General features: G+C 42.1%; 1 protein-coding gene across 7 annotated transcripts in view; it reads left to right on the forward strand.

The window, feature by feature from the left end:
- Window positions 1–23,750, forward strand: part of NEXN (nexilin F-actin binding protein) — a 955,560-nt gene that overhangs the window by 837,576 nt on the left and 94,234 nt on the right. For all 7 annotated transcript variants that reach the window (XM_044085866.1, XM_044085869.1, XM_044085863.1 and 4 more), the window contains one exon: window positions 19,385–19,606. In XM_044085866.1, the coding sequence (XP_043941801.1) occupies window positions 19,385–19,606 (222 nt within the window). The remainder of the gene's footprint in view (window positions 1–19,384; window positions 19,607–23,750) is intronic.

Genomic DNA, 23,750 nt, shown 5'->3' on the forward strand with positions numbered 1-23,750 from the left:
GCAGAAGCAGTTTTGCGAGTGCAGGTTGGCGTTCTGAAATTTTCTGAAGTCGGAGTTTCAGACCGAATCAAAGTTGGCTAAGTACCCCGTTGGGGAATATTTTGGTTTTTTCTTGCCTCAGTATTTAACCGGATGTCAGAAAAAGTGAATAACTGTATTTCTTGTGGGAAACAGATACCTCATAGGGATTACCATACCTTGTGTATACCTTGTTTAGGGCCTGAGCACGACGTTGTTGGATGCCGCTCTTGTGCTAGATTTAACAAACGCACTATTAAGAGAAGGCTAGACTGTGCTAGGTTAGTTTTTGGGAAGAGTTGTAATTATAAAATGCCGTCGGATGCTCCGACGCCCGCTTCGTCCAAAAAGCGCAAGGACAAAGCAGCAAAGCCTAGAGTGGAAGAACCGACAGTCCCGGACGTCGGTTCTTTAGAAGGCTCAGTGGAGCCGGAGGTTCTGCCAGGAGTTTCTTTGGAGTCTCAGGGAGAGACTTTACTGTTACAGGATGTGTCCTCTCAGGAGGTAGGCCAGGCTGAAGGGGCTTCTCAGGTGGCTGTTCTTCCCTCTCTTCCTAAGGTAGTTAGAGCCTCCCCTTCTGTTTCCAAGGCTTCTTTGAGAGGCAGGCCAGGTTTAACTTCAGTGGGGGTTTCTCCTAGCTCTTCAGGATCTTTGCCTAAGAAACATATGCTTAAAATGGCAGAGGATTTGATTACTATGATTAGAGGTTCTATGCCCCCTCCTGATAAGAGGCCTAGGGTGGAACCTGAGTTTGAGAGTTTTGAGCAGTGTTCGAGGCTTCTGAGTCTTGACTGAAGACTTGCAGGAGTATCCTCCTTATTCTGATTCGGATGTGGATGATTCCACTCCTTCAGCTTCTCCTCCTGAGGATTTTTCATTTTCAGAGACTCTGCATTCCATGAGGGAGCATTTTAAATGGGAAGGTCAAGATTTCTCTGATTCCAGGAAGAGGCTTAGGAATTCTTGTTTTACCCCAGCATAGGCCTTTAGCTATACCTCCTGTTCTGAATGTGGTGGAAGATGTTTTTGCAGAGGCTTCCCTGAACCCTGATTCTTTGCCTCCTGCCCCAGTTAAACCGGATAGGTACTATAGGGTGCCTGAAGCTCATAAGTATCTTTTTAAGAGTCCTAGGGCAGACCCTGAAACTGTCTCTCAGGGGCCTAAAGGTGTTAAGGCTTCTGTTGTTAAAAATCCTGTTCCTCCTGATAAAGAGGCAAGGGCTTTGGATAGATGGGGAAAGAAAGTGTATACTTCTTCCACTTTAGCCATGAGGGCGTTGAATTGTCAGTTTCACATGTTAAAATATCAAAATTATCTCCTTTCTCAATTGAAGTCTAAGGTGGATGCTCTGGCGGAAGGTATTGAGTGTAAAGAGTTGCAGGATTTAGTTCATGTGTCTGAACAGGTGGGTAAGCATTCCTTGCAATGTGGTTTTGATGGTGTGCAGGCCTCCTCGAGGGTGGCTGCCACTGGTTCTGTTCTTCATAGGCACGCCTGGTTGAGGGATCAGAATTTAGCTGAGCATGTTAAGACACGGATTTTGGATGCTCCTTTACAGTCTGACGTGTTGTTTGGTTCGCCTGTGGAAGCAGTTTTAAAGAAAATGGAGGACAAGGCTAAGTCTATGCAAACTGTTAAAGATTTTTTGCAGGTGCAGCCTCCGAAGTTTAGTAGAAATTGGCCTACTAAGGGATGGACATATCCTACTTATGATTCCCAGTCTAGGGGTAGGCCTAGGCGTGGTAGGGGCAGAGCTCAAGGTTCTTTTAGGCCTAGAACAGGGAGTTCTTCTGCTCAGACTTCTGGTGAGGGCAGGGGTCAGTCCTTTCGTAAACAGACCCAATGACCTGCCTTTTCAGCTGCCAGTACTTTCTCGTCTGGCAGCACCTTTGGGAGGAAGGTTAGCTCTTTTCAAAGAAAATTGGGATTTAATTACCCAAGACAGATGGGTTTTGGATATCATTCACCACGGTTACAGGTTTTATTTCCATACCTTGCCTCCTTTCAAAGGCATGCCAGACATTCCTCCTCTACAAAGAAAAGAGGCTCACAAGCAAATTTCTCTGTTACTCCAAATAGGGGCCATTCAGCCAGTTCCTGTGCCAGAAAGGGGCCTAGGATTCTATTCTCGCCTGTTCCTAGTACCAAAGAAGGGGAACACATGGAGACCAATTTTGGATTTATCTATCCTCAACACTTATCTGGACATTCCCAAGTTCAAGATGTTGACGTTACAACAGCTTTTACCTCTGCTGGGCAAAGATCACTGGATGGTAACTTTAGATCTCAAGGAGGCTTACCTTCATGTGCCTATCAGACTAAGTTGCAGGAAGTATCTGCGTTTTCGAGCTGGAAATTCCCATTATCAGTTCTCTGCATTGCCCTTTGGCTTATCTACTGCCCAGAGTATTCACAAAGGTTCTGGCTCCAGTGATAGCTTACTTCAGGCTAAAAGGAATTCAAATCTATCCTTACTTGGACGACTGCCTGATTCTGGCTCAAGAAAAGGAAGACCTTGTACAGCATTTGGAATATGTGATAGCAGTGCTAAGATGCCTAGGGTATTCTGTGAACGAAATAAAGTCCAGTCTAGTACCCTCTCAAGACATGTGCTTTCTGGGTGTCAGACTGAATACAGCAGCCCAGATGGCCTTTTTAACCCCGGACAAACAAAAGAATCTTTCCATTTACTTCCATCAACTATCTCTTCAGTCCGGGCTGACTGCAAGGACAGTCCTTCAAGCCTTAGGGTTCATGGCATCTTGTATTCTGGTGCTTCCCAATGCCAAACTGCATATGAGGAAGCTGCAATGGTATCTCAAAATGTATGGACACAGCACTGCCAGGATTTGGACACTGTCATTCAAATAATACCTTGCATTCAACAGGAATTTTTGTGGTGGGCTCAGGAATGTCACCTAAACAAGGGACTCTCTGTGACCCGGCCAGAGGCGAGTCAGATTCTAACGACAGATGCCTCAGACATTGCTTGGGAGCTCATCTAAATGGAAAGTGGATACAAGACAAGTGGCCTGCCAGACTACAGCATCTACATATCAACATGAAGGAGATGTTAGCAGTCCAGTTTGCATTAATGGCTTTCAAGGAGTTACTTCTTCCAGGGCAGGTGTTGATTCTAACAGACAACACAACTGTCATGTGGTACATCAACAAACAAGGGGAACACATTCTTACCCGTTGTGCAGGCAAGCAATGATTTTATGGGAGACTGCGCTCAGCTTGCAACTAACTCTTCAGGCAAGGTTTCTGCCGGGAGCACAGAACTCCTTAGCAGATGTGTTAAGCAGACAAATCATGGATCCCCACGAGTGGAAACTGGATCTTCATGTATTTCGGCAATTGACAGTGTCATGGGGAACTCCAGACATAGATCTGTTCGCTTCTCCACTAAACCACCAGCTGCCAAAGTTTTGCACAAAGAGGTTTCATCACACAGCTTGGAAAGTGGATGCTCTTTCTTTCAGTTGGAAAAATCTTCATGTGTATGCCTTTCCACCTCTGCCTCTTCTCCCAAAGGTGCTCCTAAAGGTCAGACAAGACAAGCCAAGGATGATTTTAATAGCCCCAGATTGGCCTCGGCAACACTGGTACCCATTACTGAGGAGTCTGGTAAGGAAGCCTCCATGGCCTTTACCTTTGATTCCACACCTGTTGTCTCAGAGGGACGGTCACCTGCTCAATGTCAAGCTTCACTCTCTTCATCTAACAGCCTGGCATATTCTGTTTTGAAACACAGCAGGTCTCAACTTCCTCAACAAGTTTTAAATGTGATTATGGAAGCCAGAAGACCTAGTACAAGGAAAGTGTACGCAGAAAAATGGAAGAGATTTTTATTTTGGAGTGCAGCAAAGAATTTGGAGATTTCTGAGCCTAATTTGAGTGTGGCTCTTCAATATCTTACTGAATTATTGGACAAAGGTTTGTCTTTCTCTTCCATTAAGATTCATGCTGCAGCAATTTCAGCTCACTATGATTGTGACCCACCATTGTTTTCGCATCCTTTGTTCAAGCAATTTCTTAGAGGGGCAAAGAATATAAGACCCCACGTAGAGCTCCTACTCCTGCTTGGGATCTCAATTTTGTGTTGGAGAAACTTACTCTACAACCTTTTGAGCCTCTGACTACTGCTGATTTGAAATACTTGTCATGGAAGACTGCTTTTTTGTTGGCCATTACTTCTGCAAGAAGGGTTTCTGAATTGCAGGCCCTTATGGCGGTAGAGCCTTTTGATTTTCCATAAGGATAGGGTATCATTACGTACTAATCCTTCTTTTATGCCTAAGGTGGTTTCTAGTGTGGCTTTAAACCAAACTATTCATTTGCCTACTTTCTATGCAGATCCCCAAAATAAGGGGAAAAGATTTTGCACACTTTAGATGTACACAGGCAGTTGCGTTATTATTTATGCAGGACCAAGGATTTTAGGCAGTCTCAGCAGTTGTTTGTTTCTTTTGCTTTGAGTTCTCAGGGCAAGCCTGTGTCAAAACAAACTATTTCTAAGTGGATTGGGTTTTGCATTGCATTTTGTTATTCCCATCATGGCAAGGAGATTCCAGCTGGGATTAGGCCTCATTCCACTAGGGCTACTGCCACTTCAACAGCATTTCTAAGGGGGGTGGCAACTAAGGATATTTTGGAGGCAGCTACTTGGAGTTCAGTGCATACTTTCTCTAAGCATTACCACCTTCCTCTCTACTCTAAATCTAGGGCTGGTTTTGCCACAGCTATTTTGCAAGGCATGTTGACAGCTCCTGCTTCCTTATGATTTGCCAGCCTCCCTTACCTCTGCTTTGGGATTCTACCCAATGGTTAGGACTGCAGCAATGTGGAATGAAGAACATAGTACAGTTTTGTACCTACCATAAATGTAGATGTTCGAGGATCCACATTGCTGCAGTCCAATTTACCCTCCCTCCTTTCCCTCTGTGTTTAGGGGTGGTTGTGTGGGTGAGGTTATACTCTTGTAATTTTGTATATATTGTACATATTTTTGGTGCAGGAGTGTTTGGTGTTTTTGGTTTTGGCCTTGTCTTTTTAGGGTCTTCTGACATCAGGGGCAAGAAAAGACTGAGGATATGACGTCGGTCATGCGCATTAGTACCCTGACGTCCTGACGTCAGTCTAATGCGCCTTGACCGACGTCAGCCATATACTTTGGTATTCGGGCCGACTGGGACAGCGGACTACCCAATGGTTAGGACTGCAGCAATGTGGATCCTCGAACATCTACATTTATGGTAGGTACAAAACTGTACTTTTCTTACATAGTCTTTTTCCTACTTCAGGAAAGTGAGAAAAAATCTTCCAGTTGGTATTTAAGATATTCTTAGTTGCCCATGAGTCTTTGTTATAATTCAGGACTGTAGCTTTTTTCAGAGTTTTTGTCAGTAAAATGTCCCATGAAGTTACTACTTTCACATCTTTTGCTTGTCCACATAATTGCACAAATTTTGTGCCCCAACCCCAGATAACTGCATCACTTAGCTCATTTAAAAGTTTTAAGGGATAACCACTCTCCAGAAGCACGTTAGTTACAAACATAGGTCTCAACCTGTTAAGAGGCCAGTGTGGAACAAGGACTCTAACGATGTGTGACAAATGGTCAGAATGTGGATCACCCTGTTTTCACACTGCGCAAAACATGCCATTGACATGGGGCATGGTAGAACATCTGTAAAATGCAATAAAACCACTATTTTTATAAGGAACAGGAAAAAAAATCTAGCCAGTCTGCAAAAATCTGTACATTTGAGAGCTAGATCATTTTTTTTTAATTCAAAAGATGCTAATTGCTGAAACAGCGAGAGCCAGAACACCATTTAACTTATGCCTTTTTTATTTATTTATTTATTTATTTTGCACCTAGGGCAGGTGTTTCCCAAACACAGCTGTCACTGAGTAAGGAAACACACATCCTTCAGAAAATCTATGCTAACACAGATCCTGCTATTCTAGCAAACTTTCTAAGTTTATAAGAGCAATATTTAAAATGTTTCTATTTTTGTGCTTTTTGTCTCCCTATTATATTGGGCTTTGTTCAGATTTCTTTCACTGAGGTTGAGAGGTATGGCCAACCACTCTGTTATGCCCAAACCTGTACAGCCCCACCCACAGGGTACTAAAAGCACAGTAGGTTTAGGTTTAGTTTTTTACACTTAGGGTTACAAGTAACCAGAGCCTGACTCATCCTACAAAATGAAGAACAGGTAGTAGCCCTATTTACAGTAGTTGTCAGTCTCTCATGCATCTTTATTAGTTTCCTTGCTCTCCCTTTACACAATGCTTTACACTTAACTTGGGGCAAGTTCCTGGCAGTTTGTTTTCCTTGTTAAACAAAATGCTGCATCATCACTAGGACCATATTTTATTAAACTAAAGGCACATTTGGTTGGACACTGCGGTGTGATGTTAAGGAGAAAGCTTTATAAGCATTCCACTACAACTTGAAAACATCTATGTTCTTACCAGAACACCTCCAAGTTTGTATCCCACAACAATACAGTATTCCGATCAACTGCTGTATCTCTAAGCCCCCAAACACATGTTCAACAACTGCACCATTTGTCATTAAAATTCTGCAATATTCCCAGTCCTAACCACGTTGGGAGAGAGAAGCACCAAACCAAAATAAACCCTCCTTCCTGTTACAATATTGCATAGGTACATACACAACGCATTCTTGGTACTTCGCTCTGATCAATGTACTGAGACTTTTTTTAGTAGAAAAACAAGCCCTCCCCTCCCCCAAGGATTCTGTTAGTAAACAAAGTAAGCTGCCTTGACAGGAGGGGGGGGGGCAGGATTTGAATGCGTCATTCAAAGATACACAGAGGTTTCACCTACAAGAGGAACCCATGCATTGGTTTGTATACCGTGATGCCGATTGGCAGTAATTGCAGTATACAAACCATTCAAAACCCGTGTTACAGAGCCAAAGCTGTTCAGTGCGGAACAGGGGAACAGTGGCTTCATTCGTTGTTAAATGTGGCACGTTCCACATAATCTGGAGCATTTGGCTCCTCAGCATAGGACCAAGTTAGCATATATGGGGGGTACTTACAAGGTATGGTCATGAGGGAGTCAAAACCTATCTCAGCACTTAGTAAGCACAAAGCAGAGAAGCTTATCCAGAGCAAGGCATCGATCCATCATAGGGCTCACACCCATATTCATTGCACACAGCATGGACACTTACAGGCAGTTCATGTTTTTGGGATCTGGGAGGAAACCAGAGCACCTGGCGAAAACCCAGATGAGCACAAAGAAGATGTGCAGATTTCACAAAGAAGGCACATCAGCTTAGAACTGAACTGGAGAATCAAATATTGTCGGGGAGCAACATACCTCTCAGTGCAAGAAATCTGGACAAAGACTGACAAAATGGGGGGGGGGGGGGCAAAGGCCCAAAAATAGGGACATTCTTTAAATGTTACTTTCATAAGCTTAGAAAGTTGCTAGAGTAACAGGATTTGTTTTAACATACATTTTCTGCAGGATTTGAAGTCTGAAACTCAAATGTATGTAATTATTTAGTGACTACAATCCTCAGGGCATCCCAGTAATTTATCAGAAAAACACAGATTTTTTGAGGAACAGACCAAAAATATGTGCAAAAATCTGTACAGTTAAGAGGCTGCACCATAGTGCCACCTTCCCTATTCAATTTTCCCATCAAAAACTTAAGACGACTGCTAAAATCAACTGGAGTTTATAGTACTAGTTTGCCAAGATAGCTACAAAAATCAAAGATTTGCACAGCAGTAAAACCTACCTTGGCAACTTCTGACTAGTAATCTGAATAAAATAAATGGTATTCGCCTGTATTCTTTCAGGGAAATATGAAAAGTAAGTGCCTTTCTCCTCGACTTAAGTCCTTTAGTCACTTTTGTTACTGAATAATAAAAAAAGAAATACTCCAACTAATGAATAATCAGTTAAAACACCAAAACTGTAGACATTTGTTTAAACTTACTAAGAACATCAAAAATCCTCACGGATGTGCCACTATGCTCATAGCCGGCGTTAGGCACCCGCGGAACCCGCGGCCGCGGGGAGCCCCCGATTACTTACCCGCAAATAAGGGCCCCGATGGTCCGACCGGCATTTACGCTACTTCGGCTCGGCTCCTCGTGGATGTCTAGCTGCTCCATCATCCTCATCCGCGGGTTACTTACTAGTCCAACCGGCGTGTACTTTGCTTCGGCTCGGCTCCTCATGGACATCTAGCTGCTCCGTCGTCGCGAAACTGCATTTCCGTTTTCCCGTTTTTTTTTTTTTTTGATTGGCTGGCAAGCTGCACTCAATCAGGTCCGCTCGCTGAAACAGGGGATCTGATTGGTTGCAGCAGCCTGCGAACTAAGTCCCTTTGTGGTTTTTTTTTTTTTTGATTGGCTGGCAAGCTGCACTCAATCAGGTCCGCTCGCTGAAACAAGGGATCTGATTGGCTGCAGCAGCCTGCGAACTAAGTCCTTGTTTTTTTGTTTTTAAGTAGGAAGTGATGAAGCAAGGACCTGATTGGTCCTTGCAAATCACTTCCTGCACAAACTGCCTTTAAAAAGGCACCTGCAGCTAATAAGGATCACTTCTCTTGTTTTTCAACAGAGGAGTGTTTCTTATCAGCAGCAGAGTGATCGGCGTGTTTGGACCAGCGTGAGGACGGACAGCAGGAACGGATCAGCGGTGGATCAAGCCTTTGCAGCGGTCGTGGTTTGTGGATTATACTCTTTTTAAACTGTCCTTTTAAGGGCAACTTCTGAAAAGGTCTGACAAACTGTCCTTTTAAGGACAACTTTTGAAAAGGTCTGACAAAACTGTCCTTTTAAGGGCAACTTCAAAGGGACTGAGTGGTCTGAGGAAGGTGAACAGAGCAGGTGAGCCTTCAGTCGTGAAGGGGGAGCAGAGTATTGGAAGCAGCCTTCTGTTGAAAGCAAAAAAGGTAAGTTTTGGGGTTTAGTTATAACTTTATTTTTTGTGGGGGGTGGGTGATTTTTTTTTTTTTTGTTCATATTTCTTGTGTTTGTGCATATTTCGTACTAAGAGGTTTGGGGAGTGTGGGCTGCGGTTGCATTAGTTTTATTTTAGTTTTGTGTACAGTTTTGTGCTCGGAGGTTTGGGGGTGAGGACTGTAGTGGTACTAGTTTTATTTTGGGGCTGTGGTTGTATTAGTTTTATTTTGGTACTGTGTAGAGTTTTTGTCCTGAGAGGGTGGGGGTCAGGTTGTGTTATGTCTGTGTGCTGGTGGTAAAAGGATGGGTGGTGAGAGGCTGTGGTTATAGCAGTTTTACTTTACTCATTTTACTATACTCACTTTACATTTGTTTTCTGGACAGTGTAGGATAGAATCCATTTTCAGTGGATGCCCAGGAAGAAATGTTTTTAGTATATGTGCTAGAAATATGTAAAATAATTTGGCTTCTGTTTATATGAGGGACAACATAAGGGAATGTGAAGTGTAATATACATTTAATTTTAATTGCCGATTCGTTAGGAAAGTGTATAACTTATTTGGAGCAAGAGGATTTTGTTTTGGCTTTATCTATGCTGTATATGTAAGCGGTAGAGAGAATGGGATAGGGGTGATGAAAAGGAGGAGATAAATAATGGGACAGAGAAGGATATTGTAGTTGGCTAGAGCAGGGGTAGGTGGGCAGTCTTGTGGGCTAGAGCAGGGATAGGTGGGCAGTCTTGTGAGATGCTGCTGTCTAAGTCAATAGTATTGGGTGTATGGGGTAAGTGGCAAGTAAAATATTGGTTGAGAATGAATGCATTCCTCTAGGAGTTTAGGTAGCGTGGTTGAGAATGAATGCATTCCTCTAGGAGTTTAGGTAGCGGAAGAAGAATTGCTCTTGGCCTATAATTTAAGTTCGCTCAAGCTTCCACCTTTGTGCAAGGGTATAATGTATATTTTCCAGATGGTTGACTGACTGCTCAGTAATGGATCTTTTGTATTCGGGATAAGAACTGGCTTCAACTGCTACTTTTGAAACTGTTGGTAGATTTGTCAACTGAATTTGTAGTAAGTTTTCAGTTTTTGTAGTAAGTTTTCAGTTTTTTTACATATTTGTTAAACGCTGTTCTGCTATCTAGGTTTATAGTACTGTTTTACACTATCCCTGCTGTTGCACCTTGTTCTGTAGTTTTTTGGCTGTTTGAATTGTGCTGAGAGGTTAGGAGGTTGATGGGGCATGTACGTTGCTTAAAATGCATAATGTTGGGAGGGTGGTTTGCAGCTGTGAGAATGTTGCTGTTGAAGGCATAGATGTTTTGAATGTATACTAATGCAAGCCTTGTGAACTACTATTGCATATAACTTCAATGTTCTAATCACTGATGCAATGACTGCAATGTTTTCGTTGTCCGTACTTAATGTGTTGAAAGTTTGGGAGTGTGGTTAGGACCTGTGAGAATGTTGTAGTGTTCAGTGTTTGACTGGAGCCTTTTTAATGGGGGTCATGTAATAGGACATTGTTAATGCTATGCCTATGCTTTTTGTTTTCACTTTATCCAGGATTATTGCGCATCGCCGGTGGGGGGGGGGGGGTTCTGCAGAATGTACTAGTATCTTAATGCATGCTAATGCAAATGCTGTTCTGTTAAGGGTTATAGTACTGCTTAAATATCCCTAGTGTTACAGCTTGTTCCGAGTTATTTTTAGCTGTTTGGATTATGTAATTTAGAGTATGCTGGTACCTGTACATTGTTTAAAAAGCCCAATGTTGGGAGAGTAGTTAGTGGCTGTGAGAATGTTGCAGTGTTCAATGTTTGCCTGAAGTTTTTTAATGTGGGGCCACACACACTAAAGCACATTGTTAATGCTACGCCTATGTTGCATGCTAATGCAAATACTGTTCTGTCGAGGGAATTAGTACGGCTTAAATATCCCTAGTGTTACAGCTTCTTCTGAGTTATTTTTGGCTGTTTGGATTATGTAATTTGGAGGATGATGGAGCCTGATATCTTAATACATGCTAATGTAAACACTGTTCAGATGTCTAGGTTTATAGTACTGTTTAACTATCCCTGATGTTACGCCTTGTTCTGCAGTTATTATTGACTGTCTGAATTATGCTCTTTGGAGGTTGAGAGAACTTGTGCATTGTTTACCTTGCCTAATGTCAGGAGGGTAGTTAATAGCTGTGAGAATGTTGTAAAAGGTGTGGATGTTCGAATGTATACAAATGCACACCCTGTTATGCTACTATTGTTTACCAACAATGTACTGATGCAATGGCTTACCTTTTATCATTGTCCGTACTTATTGTGTTGAAAGGTTTGGAGTGTGGTTAGGGCCTGTGAGAATGTTGCAGTGTCCATTGTTTGCTTGGAGTATTTTTAATAGGGGGTCACAGACTGTAAGCACATTGTTTATGCTATGACTTTTTGTTTCACTTCATCCAGAATTCTGCCTAGACTTGGGGGTTAAGAATTCCATAGAATGTACTGATATCTTAATGCCTGCTAATGCAAACACTGTTCTGCTATCTGTTTATAGTGCTGTCTAACTGTTCTTCATATGCTTTGTTGCAATGACTTATTTTTATGGTCCATAGCTATTGAAAGTTTGGGAGTGTGGGTAGGGCCTGTGAGAATGTGGCAGTGTCCATTGTTTGGAGTTTTTTTTGTAATGGGGAGTGTCAGACTGTAAGCACATTGGTAATTTTTTTCACTTTGTCCAAAATTGTGCCGAGATGGGGGGGGTAAGAATTCCACAGAATGTACTGATGTCTCTAATGCATACTACTGCAAACACTGCTCTGCTATCCAAGTTTTTTGGCTGTCTGAATTAAGTTGACAATTTTAGGAGGTTGACGGGGCCTGTGAAAATTGTGTCCAGATGTTTGTTTTTTAGCCTGTTCTCTCTCAGTGATTGCATAGCACAATGTGGACAGCTGAGGCTACTAACAGAAATGGACTTCTTGTTTCATACCCTCCACGTAATGCATGGTACATTCCTTAGATTTATGCTTTTGTACACTGATCCTGTGCTAAGAGGGGTTGTGGGAATGTCAGTCTCCCAGTCTGTGTGCCACTTCATCCTTCACACATGAGGTTGTCTAGCAAATCCATGATTTCACTCCTTTGTTCAAAAAATTATTTTGATTTGTTCAAGTCTGCTAAGAGATTGAGAGGAGTGGGCATGTGTAGTCTGTATTGTACCGTAACATTTGTCTTGCCTCAATTTGGTGTGTTCTCCTTCAAACTTGTGCCTCTCCTAGTCATTAGTTCTTTCAGACTTTAGTCTAAGAAGCTTGTAATATCAATCTTTTGCATCATCTGTGGCCACTTCACATGTTTAGGGGATGACAGGAGAAGAATTGTGTAGAAAAAGCTGACATTCACCTCTAGTGATAGATATCTAACATGAAACTGTAACCTGGGCCTCTCATTACTTGTTTGTGCCTACTGGTTAGTCATTTTTCAGTCTTTCTGCCTGCAGTGCAATAGACTGTCAATGAAAGCCATTAAGCATTTTTAATAACAGTATGACCAAAGGACTCTGTATATGTAGTAATTCTGCTTTACTTCCATTCCCAGTTAGAGATGAAGCGCACATATTTGTCAGGAGCAGCAAAAGAAAGCTTCAGCAGCAGAGAAATGAGGATGCAAAGAGACAGGGTTCCATTATGAAATTTTTCTGTGACTCATCAGTGAGGGAGATTCAGGAAAAGTCTGCCTTCAGGACAACACAATGGTTTTGCATTACAGTCTGACCACTGTGAGGCCAGCATCCTTTCACTAGAAAGTAACAACTTTCTTCCGGCCACACCACAGGCTACTTCCTGTGGACCTACAGCCATTACCATGGGTGAAAGCACGGCAGCAAATGCAGACTCACCTGAGGTGTTGCCTGGATCACCAGACTTTGATACAGAAGGAGCCCATACTTCCATAGTGACAGATGTGGCCTATGACTTGCAGGGAGTGTCAGGTACATCTTTGGAGGATCTAGGGACTTGGCCAGACTTGATTAGGGATGAGTTTAGGGTAGCTGCCATTCAGCATGGACCTGTGCAAGTGGTGTTAACACAGTTCCCAGTCAATGAGCAGAAAAGAAGATTTACATCTGAGAACTACTTCCATGTGCTGCCTAATGGAGCGAGAGCAAACGCACTTGGCTGACATATTCGGTCTCAAAGGATGCACTGTTTTGCTTTCCATGCAAATTGTTTGGACATTCTAACCATCTTCTCAGGTCAGGTGGTTACAAAGCATGGAGAGAGATGTCCAAAGCTTTACACAGCCATGACAGAGTGCCAGAGCATATGGCATGCATGATGAAGTGGAAGGAACTGGACAACAGAATAAAGAGTAGGCAGACTATGGATGATAAGAGGCAAGCAGTGGTTGAAAAGGAGATAACTCACTGGCGTGGTGTGTTAGAACGCATTATTGCTGTTGTCCAGTACTTGGCAGAACGGAACATGGCATTCCGTGGTACAACTGATGCCCTGGACACCTATGGCAATGGCAACTTCTTAGGTCAAGTGCAACTTTTATCGCAGTTTGACCCTGTTATGGCTGAACATTTGCGTCGTATCCGTAATAAAGAGATAATGGATCACTATCTTGGGAAGGACATACAGAATGAAGTTATCCAGTTGATTGCAAATGCTATCTTAAGGATCATAGTAGGGAAGGTGAAGGACACTAGGTACTTTTCTGTGATTCTTGATTGCACGCCAGATATCAGCAATCAAGAGCAAATGACTGTAGTAGTTCGGTATGTGGACATTTCACAGACTGTAGCCACAGTTGAGGAACATTTTCTGGGATTTGTGCCTGTGAATGACACAACTGGGGCAGGGCTGACAGAAGCTCTTCTTAAGACTCTTCAAAATCATCAACTGGACATTAATGACTGTCGAGGACAAGGATATGACAATGGCAGCAACATGAAGGGAAACAGCTGGACTGCAGGCCCGGATAAAACAGATGAATTCAAGGGCTTTTATGTGCCATGTGCCTGCCATAATTTAAATCTTATAGTTAGTGATGGAGCACATTCATCAGTACAGGCAGTGTCATTCTTTGGATGTCTGCAGAACATTTACGTACTCTGTTCAGCATCAACAAACAGATGGCAGATCTTAAAACGGCACACAAATGTCACTGTGAAGCCACTGTCGGAGACTCACTGGGAATGCAGGATAGACTCTGTCAAGGCAGTAAGATTTCAGTTGAAGGAGTCATTGAGGCATTACAGGAGATAGGGAAGCAGTGCGTACAAATGATGCTGCAACATATCAACAAGCAAGAGGACTGTGCTCAGAACTTATGTCATACCAGTTCATTGTATGTTTAGTGGTTTGGTATGATGTGCTGACAGAGGTAAATCGTGCAAGCAAAGTTCTGCAGAGTCCATCTGTTGATATTTCAACATGTGTCAAAGTGCTGGCATCCACTATGGACCTGCTTAAGAATTACAGAGAAACAGGATTTCAACATGCCATGGTAAGCCTCCAAGATAGCAGAAGAACTGGATGTTGGCACCACATTTCAAGAAAAGAGACGAAGGAAAGTAAAACGGTTCTTTGACTATGAAGGAGGAGATGAGACTGTACAGGATCCAGCGGTAAAATTACGTGTAGAGTTCTTCAATGTGCTGCTGGACACAACAATCCAATCGTTTACTGACCGGTTTCAGCAGCTTTCCGAGTTTGATAAGGCCTTTGGATTTTTATCAAATATTAAAGCCTTGAGTGATGTTGCAGAAGACACACTGCTGCAACACTGCAAGGTTCTGAAAGAACAACTGACTGACAGAATAAGTGGCCACTGTGATATTGATGACTCTGACCTTGGACACGAACTTAAAAGCCTTTCTCGAATGATTGATAATGAATCGTCACCACTGACTGTTAAATTTCCTTATTCGCAACCACTTGCAAGACATATATATAAATACTTATGTTTCAATGCGCATTTATTTGACTGCACCTGTTACAGTGGCTACTGCAGAACGCAGCTTTTCTAAGTTGAAACTCATAAAGACATACCTGCGTTCGTCAATGAGTCAGGAGAGACTTTCAGGCTTAGCTGTGCTCTCAATTGAGCATGAAGTGGGCCGAAGTGTATCACATGGCAGCCTCATTGAAGATTTTGTCCGGAAGAAAATTCGTAAGATCCCAGTAAAACTGTAGATTAGGTATGTGCTCATATTTCCTTTCCAGTAATCTTTTATAATGCTGTCAGGCAGTAATTTCAGGTAGTACCTTAGTCTGGCTTGTATGCTGTGTATTCACTGTTTTTGTTTACGTACCTCCAACAGGTAGGACCATGAGGATGGAACTAGCAGGATGTTAGGCAAAGGCAGCTAGGATCAGCTGGACTCGGAGTGGCAGGACTTGTCAGGAGCAGAAGGACTCATGTGGAGTGGCAGGGTAGTGGCAGGACTCATCAGGATGGTATGACAGTTGGGAGCAGCAAGACTCTTCAAGGGCTAGGACAGAAGCAAAGGAAGAACAGACAAGTGGCAGCACAGTTGGGAGCAGCAAGACTCTTCAAGGGCTAGGACAGAAGCGAAGGAAGAACAGACAAGTGGCAGCAGTCAGAAGCTGAGGAGGTAAATGCATATGGAAGATGAATGCCACTTTGGTATTCATCTTTTTCTTTCTGGGTTTGAGTCTGCCTGTGTCAGACTTACTAATCCCCATTACTCTCATGTGCATGGGTTTGAGTCTGCCTCAGGCTCAGTAATCCCCATGGCTTTCCCTTGTATGTTGTCTGTAATCTTTTCTGTGTCCCATAGCTGTGTTGTGTACATCTGCAGTGTGACTGTTCATGTCAGTAATTGTGTGGGTGTTAATGTTCAGTCTTGCTGTAGTGCTGTCTTTTATCATGTGTGTGGGAGTCTGTGTCTCTGTCTCGGGGTCAGTCTGTGTGTGTGTGGGTCTGTGTCTCTGTCTCTGTGTGTGGGAGTCTGTGTGTGTGTGTGTGAGTCTGTGTGTGTGTGAGTCTGTGTGGGAGTCTGTGTGTGTGTGGGAGTCTCTGTGTGTGGGAGTCTCTGTGTGTGGGAGTCTCTGTGTGTGGGAGTCTCTGTGTGTGTGTGTGTGGGAGTCTCTGTGTGTGTGTGTGGGAGTCTCTGTGTGTGGGAGTCTGTCTCTGCCTGTGTGTGTGTGTGTGTGTGTGTGTGTGTGGGAGTCTCTGTCTGTCTGTGTGTGTGTGGGAGTCTCTGTCTGTCTGTGTGTGTGTGGGAGTCTCTGTCTGTCTGTGTGTGTGTGTGGGAGTCTCTGTCTCTGTGTGGAGTCTCTGTCTCTGTGTGGAGTCTCTGTCTCTGTGTGGAGTCTCTGTCTCTGTGTGTGTGTGGAGTCTCTGTCTCTGTGTGTGTGTGGAGTCTCTGTCTCTGTGTGTGTGTGGAGTCTCTGTCTCTGTCTCTGTGTGTGTGTGGAGTCTCTGTCTCTGTCTCTGTGTGTGTGGGAGTCTCTGTCTCTGTCTCTGTGTGTGTGGGAGTCTGTGTCTCTGTCTCTCTCTGTGTGGGAGTCTGTGTCTCTATCTCTCTCTATGTGGGAGTCTGTCTCTGTCTCTCTGTGTGGGAGTCTGTGTCTGGGAGTTTGTGTACCTCTGTGGGACTGGCTACCTTGATGCGGTACAGAGGCTTGTCGTAATGTAACAACATTGCTACTAAATGCCAGTCAATGTGGGTGTCTTTGGGGAGTCAGTGTAGGTGTCTGTGTACCTCTTTGGGACTGGATACCTTGATGCAGTACAGAGGCTTGTCATAATGTAACATTGCTACTAAATGCCAGCTGTAGCTCTTTATCTCATGGCACAAAATCTGGACAAAGCCACAGATAATGGGTTTCCAGCCCCAAAGATCTGGGCAAATTTTAAATATTGCTGTTATAAACTGAATGTTGCCATAGATGTTCTGAAGGGTATAAACTGAAATGCCTGTCATTTAATGAATTCAGTCATCAATGATTGCCACAAAAACAGACCAAACAAGAGTCACATCTGGACATTCTTTGAAAATCTGGGCAGTTGAGTATCCAGTCAGTGTCTGCATCTGTGAGTGGCAACCTTGCTGTGGTACAGGGATTTCATAATGTCACATTGGTACTCGATGCCAGTCAGTGTGTGCACCTGTGAGTTGCTACCTTGTCATGTGCACCTGAGTCACTACCTTGCTGTGGTACAGGGGTTTATCAGGATTGTAACATTGGCACTAAATGCTAGTCAGTGTGTGCACACCTGTGAGTAGCTACCATGCTGTGGTACAGGGGGTTGTCTTAGTGCAACATTGGTATTAAGTGTCAGTCAGTGTGTACCTGTGATTGGCTACCGTACTGTAGTACAGAAGTTTATCATAATGTAACCTTGGTACTAAATGCCAGTCTGGGCTTGGCACAAATTCTTAATGATCTGAATGTAGTGACACTAGTGGTTAAATGGTGCTGGATGAGCTTGACAGGGAAGGAGGTGCAATAGCAATGTGGTCACGCTTCATGTTCTCTTGAGTAGGGCCCCCAACTTGAACCTTGCTGGGGGCCCCCAAAATGCTAGCACCGGCCCTGACTATGCTTAGGAGCTGAAAGTTTACAGTTCCCATTCTGCACTTGTGCAGTGCTGATGCTCTCATCAGTCACACACAACTGCTGGCAACAAGCTAAAGCATCCATACCATTATGAATGTTTTCAGATTGCCAGTGTTCTACACGCATTTCAAGTTCAAAGTAAGATCTCATTGAATCCTCATTTGAAATGCTGGCTGGGGAGCAAGTATAGATACACACTGCCATCTTGTTAAGTTGCTGCATTTCAGAAGAGAAGCTTACTTTTTAGCAATAAGACCTCTAAATGTTATAGAGCAATGCATGTGAGGAGTCAGAGACTACATGTTCAGGTTGCAACCAACTATAACACAATCTTGAAGCTGTAATTACATTTTCTGTTTTATTATTCTTTACATAAAACAATTAACATCTTGGCTCACCACCACATTTCAAATTGTTTTGGTTTTATTTGAAGCTGTTGTGAGAATTAGTTTAAAAAAGTACAGCAACTGAGACGTATGCAGCCACTAGCTCCATTTTGATGTTCTCTATCAAAAAATAGAGAGAGTTCAGATTACCTCTACTATAAATCATCTTTTGAATTTCTACTATATTTATGCATAGGCCTTCCAGACTTGGGACCCAGGAACTTGTGCATTTTTAAATAATCTCATAGTCCTGTCATGTTCACTATTTGAAAAAAAAAATAGTAGAACTGGAGCAAATCTTCCCAGTCTGTTGACCCTTGCTTTGCATATTTTTGTACACAAAATATATCAGTCTCCTGAGACATGAATCCCTTACTGCTGTGTCAGACTGGTGCTTTCTTGACATTTGGCTGAATATTCCTTAGGAGCAGAATTAAAATAAAGGTGCTTTAGCAGTGAGGGAATCTTGGACAATGGTAGTGGACTGAGTGATACAAATGGTGGTGGCCTAGTTTGCTTATTCTTAATGCCAGCTTTGATTGTTATCCTACTGTCCTATTAACCAGATATGTGGACTGGTGCAATGACCCCTTTCAGCCATGACCAGAACCAAGACATTACAGGTATTTGAAAATACAGTTAAATCTGAAATGACTATAGTGCATGGAGCTTTATCTGCTGTGTGTACTTCCAATTCCTGAAAAAAAGTGTAAGAGTTTAAATTGTTTTACTGGCTTTGAAAAACTACTTAACGTTGTCAAACAGACAGCAGCCCACCTGCTAGCTCCTTTGCTTAAGAATTCTGGAGAAATCCAAATTTAGTGGAGGGAAATGAAAATCAGGGACAATTTTTAAATATTGCTGTTATTCAATTAAAAAGTATGTAGAACAACAGGTTTTGCATCAATATGCATTTTAGGAACAATAAATAATATGAATCTCCAACGTCTGGCATTATTGACTGACTGTAATCCTCACTGATTTACTAGAAAATAAAAAATATATATATTAGGGACAGAGCACAAAATATGACACAAACACAGTTACAGTTGAGAGGCATGAACTGCAGACTGAAAAGAAACTGTTTAAAATTTTACAACTATTACATGCTGGACAGTGCAGTCCCCTGTAGTCTCTAGTACAAGACTTGATTGCAATGACACTTATGGGGATTCTTATTGTTAAGCACCCTCCTAAGTGTTATGATCATGTCTTGGGCTATGGAGTGGGTTAATAAGTTATCTTGGTTTTCCTGGATGTCTTGGTACCCCATGCTCTACATAACATACAATACAAATAACACGAACTTGGTTTGAACCAAGAATGCTTGAGTATCTGAAATATATGTTGTAAGAACAAAATGTTATCCGTAATGAATGTTGGTGTTTCTATTTCAAACATTGTATTTCCACGTATTTGTGCAGGAAGAAGTAAACGAAAGCACTGAAATAATAAGCAGAGAGTATGAAGAACTTTCCAGACTGAAAAGAACTGGCTCAATTCAGGCAAAGAATTTAAAATCAAAGTTTGAAAAAATTGGACAGCTATCTGAAGAAGAAATACAGAAAAAAATAGAAGAAGAGCGGGCAAGGAGAAGAGCAACGGACGAAGCAATCAAGGAGAGAGAAGCAGAGCATTTCCAAGATGTAAGTGGGCTTTCTTCTGACAGATGTCCTAGTCTTTCTTGGTGTATATTATAGTTGCTGTCTTATTTAAACCAAACTTTGATCTCACTTTGAGAAGGGAAACAAAACAAAAAAAAATTGAAAATGTAACAAAAAGAAATGTAGCCTAGCCTCAGCTAGATTTCCTTAATATCCTTAAATGGAATTGCTAGTGACATCAGTATCAAGGCTCCATCCTGCAGTTTTAAATGTTTTTTTTTTTTTTTTTTTTTTTTTTAAGCATTTTGGGTTAGTTACTGTAGTTACCTGCTATCCTCACAGTGAAAACTTCTTCCTAATAATTTGTCCTTAACTGTTTTCTGAAAGGGAATGAAATTTGTCTTGAATATTGTATCCAAATGAACTTTTCAGATACCTAAAAGCTGAAGAGTTTGCATTTAGTGTGCCATTTGTGTGAAAAAGAGGAAAAAAATTAAATAATCCCTTGGCTTCAACATGAAGGCCTGAACACATCCACTAACTACGGATTTCCTATCAACTGATACTTTTCTGGTATTTCATTATCAAGGCTTGTAATGCCATTCACAGCTATCATTTATCTTGCTGTCATCTGTTTTTTTTTCATCTCTGTGTAGATTCTGCTTTATAACGGAAACCTGTTAAAAAAAAACAAAAAAAAAACAACCATAAGTGTTGTATATCTCATGGATGATTGTTGCACTGTGTTTAGTAAGCTGTTCAACAGATAAGCAGGGTAGTAGCATGTGTCAAGGAAGAATCTGACAGCAAAAAGGAGAACAGTGGACCCAGTGTAAGTTGTTGTTTGTCTTTTGGCTTTTTCCTGGTAAGGGGTCGCCACAGCGGAACTCCGGTCCGCTAATGATTGGCAGTAGATTTTTTACGAAACACCAAGGTGCCAGCTCGACGCCCAACCTTCAACGAAGGCACACCTATTTACGCACGCATGTCTTTCGAACGCTACCCAACCGCGGGGAGGACATGCAGACTCCACACAGAAGGCACTCCCAAGCCAAGCGGAGAATCGAACGGGAGAACCTCTTGCTGTGAGGTAACAACGTTACCGCCGTACCACCGCGGCCTTCTTTTCTCTGGCATAATCACAGTGATGTGCTTACTCAGAGTTGATTGCTGTGTAGTTACCCACCCATGGCTTTTGTTTCAGTTTTATGTGAGTGCAGTTATGCAAGCAGAGCTTAAAGGAAAACCCCACCCTATAACTAAAAAATGTGTTTTTCAGTCTATCTTTGTTTCCAGATCTATTTTAACACCTCAAAATCACTAAGTGCTTTATTTGTATTTTTAGCCTGATTACCACAACATGGCTACAGATGGGGCTTGATATATGAATGTGATCTTCTTCTGCTTCAAGCCTTTCTCTTTCCCATAAAGCATTTCAAGTCTTCTTTCTGTGACTCATGCCATACATAAGGAAGTCACTGTGAATTCCCATGCCATTGACATATAGTGGGAAGTGGGTCACTCACTGTCATTTTGTATTCCTTCTGCAAGAGGGCTGCTTCTTTTCTTTTGCTAATCACCCTCATTTATGTTTTGCTCAGAGAGCTTCTTTTACACTATACTTTGAAGTTATCTAGCTGCAGTCACAGAAGTAGCTAAATTGGAGGCCTTTGTTCTAGGTGTTCTTTTGTAGTTCAACATGAATTGACAGACCCCTCCCCCAACACTACTGCAAAGGTATTAAAACTGTCACTGCAATAGTCAGCTCAGAATTGAAAGGAAGGGACATCCAATCTAAATTTCTTCCCCTCAACCTACAATAAGAATTATGTATTTATTAAATTATTTTGCCAGCAGTAGAAATATTTATATAACGACTTTCAGTGTAATTTTTGCAAACAAGTTTCAGAAAATTCTTGATTATTTCAGTGTGTTTTATTACTAGTAACTTGATTTAACCCTATTTCTGTATACAAACCATTATTATGTTAACTTATTTTTGCGTGCCATTTCTTTCTGAGGTGCAGCTGTCTTGTGACGTACTGTTTTGGTAATTTCCTGACATTCTACTCATCTCCACATTTTTAAATTACAGCAAAACATTAATTTGCAAACCTGACTCCATGATACTGGCACAGTAAAAGAATGTACTGAAATCTCACTGTATTCTACAGTCCATGTAGTGAAACATTTTTTTGGCAGGTGGGTGGTTCCTTACTGAATATTTTAGGGAATAAAGTATCACTTGCATTACGCATACTCCACCTGCTTTGTATGGAATAGTCAGAGACTCAGATGTGCAGCTATTCAGGATGTGCAACATACTAGCTTTGGCAGGGAAAATGTTTTGTAAAGGAGAAAGGGGTTGGCTTGTTTTTTCTGTTTTAAAAATTTTAGCAAAATGTAGTATCAGTGCATGATTGTTTTTGTTTGCATACCTTACAAACAACTCAGTCAAAGTAATAGTGGGAGGACCCCACAGCAAATAGGAGTAGTAAATGTTTGTCCACATACAGTAAAGGAAAAATTAACACAAGGAGGCGCCTTGTGTCGAGGGTGGTACCCTCATGATTGAAAGGTAAGAGGTATGAGAGATATCTTATTCTGTCAATGTATGACTGTATGAGAGAAAGCAGAAGAGAAAATATAAGTTAAGAGTTATAGATAAAGTTAAAACAAGTTCATGAACCCACCGCATGATTGGGATGTAGACTGCAAACTGTAAAAACAAATTCATGACCCCACACCATGATTGGGGCGTACACTATACAACAAGTTCATGTGCCCACAGCATGATTGGGACGTACCAAATCAAATACAGCAAGTGGTCATACACTGGCAAGCTTTAAGACTTTGAGTCTTTATTAAGTGCTGCAAATCACTGTACAAAGTTTCAGGAAAAATGTAGAAAAGATACTGAGGATAAGTGGTTACCTTTACAAATCAGGCAGCTGGAAAACCAAAGTGCGAGGTAGAAGCAGGGGGAGGGGTAGAGGATTTAGCAAAAGTGCTAGCCGAGGGGAACAAGGTGCAGTTTTGGTTGCCAACCACGAGCTGGCAGTGACTCTCTGGCTTCATCTAACATATCTTGCTTCAGTTGTGGACCAACCACGAGCTGGCAGTGACCATCCGGCTTCATCTAACACATCTTGCTTCAGTTGTGGACCAACTACGAGCTAGCAGTGACCCTCCGGCTTCATCTAACACAACTTGCTTCAGTTGTGGACCAACCATGAGCTGGCAGTGACCCTCCGGCTTCATCTAACACATCTTGCTTCAGTTGTGGACCAACCACGAGCTGGCAGTGACCCTCCGGCTTCATGTAACACATCTTGCTTCAATTGTGGAGAAGCAGCACATTGGAGAGGGGAATCCCCACACAGGCAAATGCAGAGAGTCCAAGATACTTGGACTGAATGGCAACCAAATTAAAATAATGCAGTTTTCTCCAACACCACCTCCTCAGAGTGGAAGGAGTCAAGAACCTCCATACTGACTAGGTCAAGCAAACAACACAGAAGCAAATTTTAACCCTCTAATGCCAATAGATCAAAACGGACCCTACAATAAGATCAAAATAAATTAAAAGAAAACCACCTTTTCTGGTGGACACTGGAGCCACTAGGTCAATGTTAAAAATTACTTAAGATAGTCAGATACAAGTATCAGAGCATAAAGTAAAGGCAGTCGGAGTCACAAATACTATGGTACATATCCTGTTTCAGAACACATCCCCATTTCTTTTGGTCTGATTGAATAAAAGCATTCTTTTCTTTTGAGTACAACTGCACCAGTAAATCTGCTAGGAAGAGATTTGTTACGCAAGCTGGGTTCTACTATTTACTGTTCCCCAAAAGTGCTACTTCTAAATGTTCTGACAGAATCAGACGGGGAAGTTTTGGCAGTTTTAGCTGAGGAACAGCCTGTTGGAAGCATACACAGATGGAGAGTCACTACAGCAAGTACCTGCCTACCAGGTAGGCAAAGCATGCAAATTAATTAGGTATACTGAAATCAGCAGAACCAGTAAAAATACAATTAGACCCATCAAAACGTCTTCCTAGAGTGCCACAATATCCAATAAAGCCTGAAGCAGCGCAGAGAATTAAACCTGTAATTCAGTCTCTGATACAGGAAGGAATAATAATATGAGCTAAATGCTCTTCTAACACTCCGATTTTTTCCA

This window comes from Protopterus annectens, chromosome 10.part0 (assembly GCF_019279795.1).
Source record: "Protopterus annectens isolate FY-2018-M chromosome 10.part0, PAN1.0, whole genome shotgun sequence".
NCBI lineage: Eukaryota > Metazoa > Chordata > Ceratodontiformes > Protopteridae > Protopterus > Protopterus annectens.